Genomic DNA, 11,073 nt, shown 5'->3' with positions numbered 1-11,073 from the left:
TGGCCACAAGTACTTGTCCACGTGTCTGTTGTAAGGTGGACCTTCCCAGTTACGGCGTTGGTAAGAGCACGCTTTAGATTTAAGATGTGCTGGTGTAACGCGGGGACGGCACATCGGGTAAAATAGTGCGGGCTGGGAACCGAGTATCGTGGGGCAGCCACAGCCAACAGATCACAGAAAGACTGTGTCCCCATAAGCCTAAACGGCAACATCTCCACAGCTAGCAAATTGGCAATGCGCATTCAGTATTTGTGCTTGTGGGTGCGTGGCTTGGTATTTACACCTCCTTTTGTACATCTAGGGCACGGATAATTGGACGCTTGGCTGGGACAAACAAGTGGATGAGCTTGTTGTGTCCTGTGTCTGTGCAACCGCAGCTTGTGAGCAAGAGGTATGATCACCTGCTTCCTGCCCTGCAGATTGGGAAGGACGGATCACAGGCGACATGGCAGTGGTTTGACCCGCACACTCCGATTTGGTACCCTGTTGTTCCGGCCACCGACTAGGGTGCTTGGCTGCCATGTGTTTCCACATACTGGTGGTGCTTTGGTTGACTTGGCCCCGGCCTCTGCTCAGCTTCGTATGGCAGATGCTACAGATGACAACATTTGGTTCAGAAGGACTATCAGAAAAAAAATTTCAGACATCAGCTGACTGGAAACTTGCCTTGACTGCCATGTGTTTCCGCATACTGGTGGTGCTTTGGTTGACTTGGCCCCGGCCTATGCTCAGCTTCGTATGGCAGCTGCTACAGATAACAACATTTGGTTCAGAAGGACTATCGGAAAAAAAAATTCCAGACAGCGGCTCAATGCACCCTTGCCTTGGGGCACAGAGGGATTGCTCTTGGCAACAGTTGACACACTTTGCACTCTGCTCAAACCAGTAGCCCTTGGTGCCTTTGTTGGTGCTACATATCCACCTTCTTCGTCTGTGCTCCTGTGCTGGCTATGTGTGCCAATGGTCCAGGTCAGAAAGGTGGTCTCATCATCGACCACCTTGTCGTCCATGTCATCCTCCTTCCGTGTTGATATTGTCGACTGGTCAAATGGCAACTGTGTGTCATGACCATCAGCCTCCACCTCTTCACCCGGTATATCACGTGGATGAAAGTGTTTTTCTTCTGGCCGTGGGGTTGCAAATATTTGACCATCATCAACAGACGATACCTCCTCACGTTCCTCTTCAACGTCGCGCGGTGAGAGGCCAGAGGCAACAAAAGGAAATGGGCGAAACAGATCTTCAGAGTGGCCAAGGTTGGGGTCAAATGTTTCCTGTGACTCCTGATGGGGTGATGAACTTGGAAATGGTTGAGAATAGGATGACCCAGCGTTCTCTGTATGGACAGGAGACTGTTTTGTCATGGACGTGGGTGCTGCTAGAAAATTTTGTTGAGGCCTTATCAGCCATCCAAGACAGTATCTGCTCTTGTTCTTCTGGCTTCCAGACCTGTTTACGTTCCACACCGGCAAATTGAACCAGGAACCTAGATGCATCAACCTTCTTTGGTCTCCCAGACTCTGTGCCTTGTTGGGCACCAATGACAACCCCTCGTCCATGTCCCTTCACAACAGCCTTTTTAGGCATTTTGGATTTTTCTTCCATAGTTGCAGATGTTCAGATGCAGATGTTGGGGAGATTAGCAAGATTACGCACCCCAGTAACCACACAAGACAGCGGTGCTGCCACTAAAAAATTGCCCTGAGGTTTAAGGTGAGATTACGCACCCCAGTCACCACACAAGACAGCGGTGCTGGCTGCGTGTCAGTTGTGCAGTACCGTGCATCCTATTCGCTGTGAACACAGCACCGCAACAGCACAAAAAAGTGCCCTGCAGGGGTAAATGTGACCCCCAAAATAGCTGGGAAAACTGTCACTGCTCAGTCCCTGACATTATACTTTCAGCTCTGAAAAGAGCTTTTGGGTTTTACAGAGGATTTCTGGACGATTTGCACAAAAATACACAACTCTCCCTAGCAGCTGCTCACACTCTCCCTACAGTAGCTGTGTTCTGCATGCAATGTGCAGAAAAGGGTGGCAGCAGGGCTTATATAGAGCCAGGCTATGTATGATGCTGCGCGGCCAGTCAATCATAGTAATGCCGCCCACAACCAAGAAGGCTGCGGCATTACTGTGATTGCCATATGCTGGGCGGGAGATGCGAATAATGCGAGGCGAGTAGTGAAGTCCTTGTTATGTTCCGAGTACCGCGAGTACTTCATTACTTGCAGAGTACCGAATATCCACGATTATACTCGCTCATCCCTAGTTAGGGATGTTTCCAAATCCTTGCAGTCTTCCTTTCTTCATCCTCTAAATTATCAGGGGTCTCAACCCTTGCAAATTCATCCTTAATTAGGTCTGATAATCCTCATTGAAAAAGTGAGTCCTCTTGGCAGCTAAATGCGATGTGGTGTCTGCCACCAGCAGTGGAATTTTGAGGTACATTCAGCTACAGAGTGCCGCCATTGATGTACGTTATGCAATTTGGTTTCAGCTGTAGCACAACGATTTGGGTCATCAAACACTTGATCAGTAGCAGTGATGAAGGAAACTAAGTCATTTAGGAGGTCAGAGCTATTTTCCACATAAGGTGAGCCCATGCAAGAGCCTCACCAGTCAGGAGTTTAATGATGAAAAGAACCTTTTTCCTATCATTGGTAAACGGAGAAGGTTGCATCTGGAAATAGACACGACATTGATTAAGGAATCCATGATAATGATAACGATCCCCACTGAATTTTGTGGGCAGCGGCATGCGTGTGTGTTCGAGCCTGAGTTGCGCAAATTCAGAAGTTGCCTCTGCAACTCAATAATTTCCTTTTGCTGACCCAACACCTGTGTTTGCAACTTAGAAAATTTTTCTTGGTATGTGGCACCAAAATTCTGAAGTTTAGCGACTTGTTACCTCAATTGGGCTGCAACAGACTCAATTTTGTGTGCAAGATTATTCTGTTAAGGACTGACCGGAGTTGGAGTAGTGATATTGCAACCACTAGGCGCAGCACCGGCAGGTAGCTTCGTCAGGATATAGCCAGATATCGGTACAAGGAGAATAAGTGTAGTTGGCAGGAAAAGCAGGAATCGTAGTCATGATATGGCCAGAGGTCGGTACACGGAGCAGCAGTGTAGTTGGGAGGATAAGCAGCAGGTGGGAAGAAGCTAGACTAAAGGCTGGGAGCTCAATAATCTTGCAATGAAGGAAGTGCAGTGGCAGGTTTAAGTAGTGTGCACAATCAGGAGATTACAGGGTGAGCCAATCAGGAACTTGGGGTGGAGACATCAGGAACTCAGGTTGGAGACATGAGGAACAACACAGGTACTAGTATCTGATTTAGCAAGGAACTGTCCAGTGAACTGTATAGCCCAGAGGGAAGAGCTGACGTCTGGTGCACAAGAGTTGCTGGGTTCGAATCCTGACATTGGGTATCGGCATACTCAGGAGTAGAGATGAGCAAACCTTCCAAGATTCGGTTCCCCAAGCATTTAGATCAGTGTTTCCCAAACTCCAGTCCTCACGGAACCCAACAGGTCATGTTTTCAGGATTTCCATAGTGCTGCACAAGTGAGAGAACTCCTGATGGTTCCATCACCTGTGCAATACTAAGGAAATCCTGTAAACATGACCTGCTGGGGTCCGTGAGGACTGGAGTTTGGGAAACACTGGTTTAGATGTTCGCTGAACGTACCCGAACCCCATTAAATTCAAGGGGAGGCAAAACCAAATGCATAGACAACACCTTCAGGGAGGGCCAAAAAGCTGCCAAAACAACTCAAATTAGGGGAAGACACCAGGAAAAGTGGCATCAATTGACCAACAGTAGAAATTTGATAATGGCACAGCAGCAGTCAAACATGGGCCATGCATAAGGTATCAGGGTCTGGGCAGCATTTACAGCTTTTAAAGTTTATATTTAGGTGAGGTGCGTGATGGACCGGTGAAAGCCTGCTGTGCTGGGAGCCCTGATATCTCATGTAACAACTCAAACTGCTTTTTTGCTCTGCCACACTCAGATGGCACAACTATCATCTTGGTAGACCACCAATGTTTGAAAAATGTTACGATAGTAACAAAGGTAGTTGACTGATCAATTGACCCACAGTAGAACATTTTATAATGGAACAGAAGCAGTCAGCCATGGGTCATGCATGGGGTATCAGGGTCTGGGCCAGCATTTACAACTTTGAAATTAAGAGGTAGTTGAAGGACATGTGTAGGCCTGCTGTGCTGGGAGCCCTGCCAAATTCAGGCAACACACATGAAGTAGACCCAACTTGGAGTGCAAACATTTCCCAAAATTATTGCCACACACCAATAAAGTGTCATCAATTTCCCCAGAGTAGAAATAGAATAATTGTGCATATTATTATTGTTATTTATTGCTATAGCACAATATATTCCATGGCGCTTTACATGTAAAAAGGGATACATAAAATAAAAACAAGGACAATAATCTCAAACAATACAAATTACCGACTGGTACTTTAGGAGAGAAGAGCCTGCTCGTGATGGCTTACAGTCTGGAAGGGATGGGTGAGGATTAATGATGAGCGAGTATACTCATTGCTCAGGTTTTCCCAAGCATGCTCGGGTGGTCTCTGAGTATTTCGGCGAGCTCAGAGATTTTGTTTTTGTCGATGCAGCTGCATGATTTTCGGCTGCTAGACAGCTTGAATACATGTGGGGATTGCCTGGTTGTTAGGCAATCCCCACATGTATTCAAGCTGTCTAGCAGCCGCAAATCATGCAGCTGCGTCGACAAAAACTAACTCTCCGAGGATGCTGAAATGCTCGGAGACCACGCGAGCATGCTCAGGAAAACCCAAGCAATAAGTATCAAGTCCAAATATAGAAAGAAAAATTACGGGTGGCACAGCTTGTCAGCGGTAAAGAGTTTCCACCGATATAGACTACGTGCTGATCTGGCACTGAGAACCGCAGCTATCGAAGTCCTGACTCGGGTGCACCTCTCAACTAGAAATCAATTCGGGCCGTAGAAGCGCAAGTACAGCGCGAAACGGCCGTCGTCCAAGCTCTCCCCTGCTCACACGAGCTGCGGCGCTGCAAGCTCCGGCCATGATTTTTATGTGAAGATTACTACAATAAAGTTTCGAATCCTGTGAAGAGTGGTGAGTGCCCTCATTTTTTCTTGCATGTGGACAAGCAATAAGTATGCTCGCTCATCACTAGTGAGGATACCACAGGTAAGGGTAGAGCTGCTTGTGCAGCGGTACTGTGGAGCAATGGTTAGTGCAGTTTGTAGACTTGACAGAAATTACAGTATATACTCGAATATAAGCTGACCCGAGTATAAGCCGACCCCCCTAATTTTGCCACAAAAAACTGGGAAAACTTAATTACTCGAGTATAAGCCTAGGGTGGGAAATGCAGCAGCTACTGGTAAATTTCAAAAATAAAAATAGATACCAATAAAAGTAAAATTAATTGAGACATCAGTAGGTTAAGTGTTTTTGAATATCCATATTGAATCAGGAGCCCCATATAATGCTCCATACAGTTCATGATAGGCCTCATAAGATGCTCCATATTAAAATACACCCCCATATAATGCTCCATATACAAATGTGCCCCATATAATGCTCCATGCAGTTCATTATGGCCCCATAGATGCTCCATATACAAATATGCCCCATATAATGCTCCATGCAGATCATTATGGCCCCATAGACGCTCCATATACAAATATGCCCCATATAATGCTCCATACAGTTCAGTATGGCACAATAGATGCTCCATATACAAATATGCTCCATATAATGCTCCATACAGTTCAGTATGGCCCCATAGATGTTCCATATACTAATATGCCCCATATAATGCTCCATGCAGTTCATTATGGCACCATAGATGCTCCATATACAAATATGCCCCATATAATGCTCCATATACAAATATGCCCCATATAATAATCCATGCAGTTCATTATGGCCCCATAGACGCTCCATATACAAATATGCCCCATATAATGCTCCATGCAGTTCATTATGGTCCCATAGATGCTCCATATACAAATATGTCCCATATAATGCTCCATACAGTTCAGTATGGCCCCATAGATGCTCCATATAACAATGTGCCACACATAATGCTGCTGCTGCTGCAATAAAAAAAAAATGACATACTCACCTCTCGTCGCTGCTCCTCAGCGTCCCGTCTCTTGGCACTGACTGTTCAGGCAGAGGGCGGCGCACACACTAATATGTCATCGCGCCCTTTGACCTGAACAGTCACTGCAGAGGACGCAGAAGACGGAGCGGCGCCGACACTGGAACAAGGGACAGGTGAATATGAAATACTCACCTGCTCCCGGCGCGGTCCCTGCTTTTCCCGGACAGATGGTCTCCGGCGCCAGCAGCTTCTTCCTGTCAGCGGTCACAGGTACTGCTCATTACAGGAATGAATATGCGGCTCCACCCCTATGGGAGTGGAGTCCATATTCATTACTTTAATGAGCGGTACCACGTGACCGCTGAACAGAGGAAGAAGGTGCCGGCGCCAGAGACCATGGGACATACAGGGACCGCGTCAGGAACGCCAGGAGCAGGTGAGTATGTGACCGTCGTCACTCCCCCTAACCCGCCGACTCCCCCGCCCTCCATGACTCGAGTATAAGCTGACAGGGGCACTTTCAGCACATTTTTTGGGGCTGAAAATCTCGGCTTATACTCGAGTATATACGGTATGTTTGAGTTGGAGTTGGGAAGAAGTGGAAAGGGCTTGGATGTCAGATTCAAAGGAGAGATCAGAGTAAAGATTGGGGAAAATGGGCAGCCAATGACCTTGATGGATAAGTCAGTTGGGGTGGTTAAATCAGATGGTGGAAAGATGATTTTATCTATGTTAAGTTTTAGAAATCTAGCAGAGAATAAAAATGAAATAAGGACAGACATTGTGGGCTTCTGGTTAGTAAGGAGGTAATATGTCTAGAGAAATAGATCTGTGTGTCATCAGCACAGATGTGATGCTGTGAGACTCCATGAGCTGTCCCAGGCCGAAAGTGTAGATGGAGAAGAGAAAGGTTCCTAGAACTGAACCTTGCGGGACACCGACAGATAGGTGGCTAGGGGGTGGTGTGTGAGTGGAGACATTGAATGTCCTGTCTGATAGGTATGAGGAGATCCAAGATTGGGCCAAGTCTGTGATGCCAAGATATAAGAGAGTCTGTAGTAAGAGGGAATGGTCTACTATATCAAAGGCAGATGATAGGTCCTCCAGAAGGGCAAGGCAGTATTGCTTGTATGTGACGATTAGCAGGTCGTTGGTGACTTTAGTCAGGGCACTTTCAGTGGAATGGTGCTATCGAAAAACAGAATGTAAGAGGTCAAAGAGGGAGAAAAGAAGATCTTTATGGAGACAATTTTTTTTACCCTAGCAAAATGGCGCCGGCGGTGCCTGCGCAGTAACATCTATTGGATCGTCGATAGATGCTACTGCGCAGGCGCCATCTTGGTGCACTATGTCCCGGAAGTATTTTGCTGTGTTCCGGGACATAGTGCGCCGGCGCATGCGCACTAATGGTTTTCGGCTTTGCCCGCAGTTGGGCAAAGCATACTGCGCAGGCGCAAGAGCCGAATGCACTGCGTAACTTCAAAAAAAGAGCGCGATCTGTGCGATTCACAGATTGACTTACGTCAGACACGCCGAGGAGTGGGGGGGGGGGGGGAGAAACAGTGATTTCACAACGCCCATTTGATCAGACCAGCGTGATTGACAGCCGAAAATGGCGACTTTACTAAGGTATTTTGGCAGCAAAGATGGGGATTCTGGGGACAATAAAGGCACTATTGTAACGCACAGCTCAGGCCCTATTTTTATCTCATAGTGAAAAAACGGGGTGACAGGTTCCCTTTAATATCATCCTCTAAAAATCCTCAGCGGTCTAGAGGCGGCCATGCATGTAAGGCCACATTCACACGTTGCTTTTTATTCTGCGGGTTCTCCCGCAGGGGATTTGATAAATCTGCAGGGCAAACCCGCTGCGGTTATCCCTGCAGATTTATCGCGGTTTGTCCTGCGGGTTCCGCTGCGGGATTTACCCCTACTATTGATGCTGCATATGCAGCATCAATAGTAATGTTAAAAATAATAAAATCATGATGATATACTCACCCTCTGACGTCCCGATCTCCTGGGCTCTGCAGGCGGCGGTCCGGTTCCAAAGATGCTGTGCGACCAGGACCTTCGGTGACGTCACGGTCATGTGACCGCGACGTCACCGAAGGTCCTGGTCGCATAGCAAACCTGAGACCGGACGGCCGCGTGCAGCGCTGAGACTTCAGAGGTGAGTATAACATGATTTTTTTTCTTTTTTTTTTAATACAAATATGGTTCCCGGGGCCTGGAGGAGAGTCTCCTCTCCTCCACCCCGGGTATAACCCGCACATTATCCGCTTACTTCCCGCAAGGTGGGCACAGCCCCATGCGGGAAGTAAGCGGATCAATTAACTTCTATGGGTGCAGAATCGCTGCGATTCTGCACAAAGAAGTGACACGGTCCTTCTTTTTTTCCGCAATTCTGCGTGGTTTTTTTCGGGTTTTTCCGCATCATGCGCACTGCGGTTTCTGTTTTCCATAGGGTAACATTGTACTGTACCCTGCATGGAAAACAGCTGCGGACCCGCAGCGGCAAAATCGCCGTGGTTCCGCAGTAAAAACCGCATAGTGTGAACATGGCCTTAGAATTTGTTAAAATGTCTTAAAACGCATGCAGATTTCTCAAGAATTTGGCAAAAAACCAGCAATGAATACCACAGGTGTCATAAAATAATCCTGCAATGATAATTGGAGGCCACAGTGTCCCTTTCTGGGACCAGGACACTGCTGTAGTAGTGACCCATTACAGTCACTCGCCCACTTATTGATTTCAGTGACTATTCATGTCCTCATAGCCCTGACAGAAGCCCTGGAAGAAGTGGAAGGTAATGGACACATTTGGAGGCCGTTTCTGTCAGGTTCCGCCATGCTCGCCGCCCGCAGGTCACTTCTGCCTGCACAGCGCAGCCACCACAGACACAACCACTGAAATTCCTGTCAGGTTTTGGAGGGCGGAGGCGGTCTGAATGTTCGCGTTTCAGCCGTTACTAACTGCGTCACTGCACTTCTCAACCAATCACGGTGAAGTTCACAGTCTCAGGGTAATCCCATAGGTGGAGAAATGGGCGGGGCGTGTGAAGCCTCCAGGAGATCCAATGTAACCAGATACTGGCCCTCAGCTGCGAGCACAGCGACACGGACGCGCTGAGGCAAAGTGCGGCCAGCGGACGGGGAGCACCGGCCTCCCGCTAGTCATTCTCCGTAGGGTGTGGAACCAGCTTGGGTGGGCGCCATGCTGCCGGAGGATGGAAGCTGATCAAGATGTGTCGCTTAGAGAGCAGCTTTTCCACGAGTGGGTCCGGCAATGCATCGTAAGTGCGGGCTGTAAACGGTTAAACGGGGGGAGGGGTTTATGTTAACCCATTCAGCTCCCAGTTTGTGAGAGGGGTCACTGACGCTTTGTCACCTTAACAGGTCAAAACCTGTGGCTGCCCTTCCATGGAGCCTCAGACCCAGTGCATGCTGGGACTTGTAGTCCTCGATAGTATTATTCTACTGTCTAGGTGTAAGCAGGTAGGGTCTGTGTCTGCCAGTGACTGATGAGTCTCTGAAGGGTCTGCCCTATTGATTTTCTGCAGATTGGGCAATTTGGGATTGAAAATCTGGGTCCTACTGGGCTGGTGGGTCCTACTGGGCTGGTGGGTCCTACTGGGCTGGTGGGTCCTTCTGGGCTGGTGGGTCCTACTGGGCTGGTGGGTCCTACTGGGCTGGTGGGTCCTACTGGGCTGGTGGGTCCTACTGGGCTGGTGGGTCCTACTGGGCTGGTGGGTCCTACTGGGCTGGTGGGTCCTACTGGGCTGGTGGGTCCTTCTGGGCTGGTGGGTCCTACTGGGCTGGTGGGTCCTACTGGGCTGGTGGGTCCTACTGGGCTGGTGGGTCCTACTGGGCTGGTGGGTCCTACTGGGCTGATGATTGCTGGTGGGTCCTTCTGGGCTGATGATTGCTGGTGGGTCCTCTGCGATCAGGAAGTTCATCTGATATACATGGAATGACTGCTTGCAAATGACGAAATACTTGTCTCCCCCAAATAATGTCCTGGCCTTCTGTTATTGGTAATATTAATAATAATAATAATAATAATAATAATAATTTTATTTATATAGCGCCAACATATTCCGCAGCGCTTTACAAATTATAGAGGGGACTTGTACAGACAATAGACATTACAGCATAACAGAAATACAGTTCAAAACAGATACCAGGAGGAATGAGGGCCCTGCTCGCAAGCTTACAAACTATGGGGAAAAGGGGAGACACGAGAGGTGGATGGTAACAATTGCTTTAGTTATTCGGACCAGCTATAGTGTAAGGCTCAGGTGTTCATGTAAAGCTACAGAACAAATATTATGCAGCAGAGACATCTATCCCACCCTATAGGTGGTTAGTAGGGTGTTTACTAACACAGTGACCTTCACCTTAGCCACTGATGATCCTGCCGGAGCAGAGAGTGTAAAGCTACGTTCACACGTTCAGTATTTGGTCAGTATTTGTAAGCCAAATCCAGGGATGGATATACCCTGCACCTACAGCCTGCAGTCACATCTATGTCTACACGGCTTTCTTCTGACATCCTGGTTACTTCCACTTGTTGCCGGCTAATTACCAGCCGTCAGTGTTGTGCCACGCCACTATTACGTGTGACAAGTTACTTTGACAGCTCGGTTCTCCTGTAGATGTAATCCGACTTGGGCAAATATCTCTGACGCTGAGGAAGGCTAGGCTGCAGGCCACCTTGGGGTACGCAGAGAGGGCAAGGAGACAGAAGCCCATGAGCTTCTTATTCTATGGCTTTATTCATGGTCAGAGCTGTCACTTTTACATGTAGAGATATTATCGAAATGAAGGTTGCACAAAATCATCTGTCCTTTTAACCCCGGAAAGACGCCACGTATGGAGAATTCTCCACTGATTACATTGACCTGCTACGATTGGTCGGGAGAGATGTTAAACTAGGTCAG

General features: G+C 48.0%; 1 protein-coding gene across 1 annotated transcript in view; it reads left to right on the top strand.

Annotated features, from left to right (window-relative positions):
• The first annotated feature begins 9,189 nt into the window (after positions 1–9,189).
• LMBR1L (limb development membrane protein 1 like) overlaps positions 9,190–11,073 on the top strand; it is a 68,477-nt gene continuing 66,593 nt past the window's right edge. Inside the window, exon 1 of the mRNA XM_069758351.1 lies at positions 9,190–9,426. Coding sequence (XP_069614452.1) covers positions 9,361–9,426 — 66 coding nt within the window. The 5' untranslated portion in view covers positions 9,190–9,360. The remainder of the gene's footprint in view (positions 9,427–11,073) is intronic.

This window comes from Ranitomeya imitator, chromosome 3, assembly GCF_032444005.1.
Source record: "Ranitomeya imitator isolate aRanImi1 chromosome 3, aRanImi1.pri, whole genome shotgun sequence".
NCBI lineage: Eukaryota > Metazoa > Chordata > Amphibia > Anura > Dendrobatidae > Ranitomeya > Ranitomeya imitator.
This window is presented reverse-complemented; position numbering and strand designations above follow the sequence as displayed.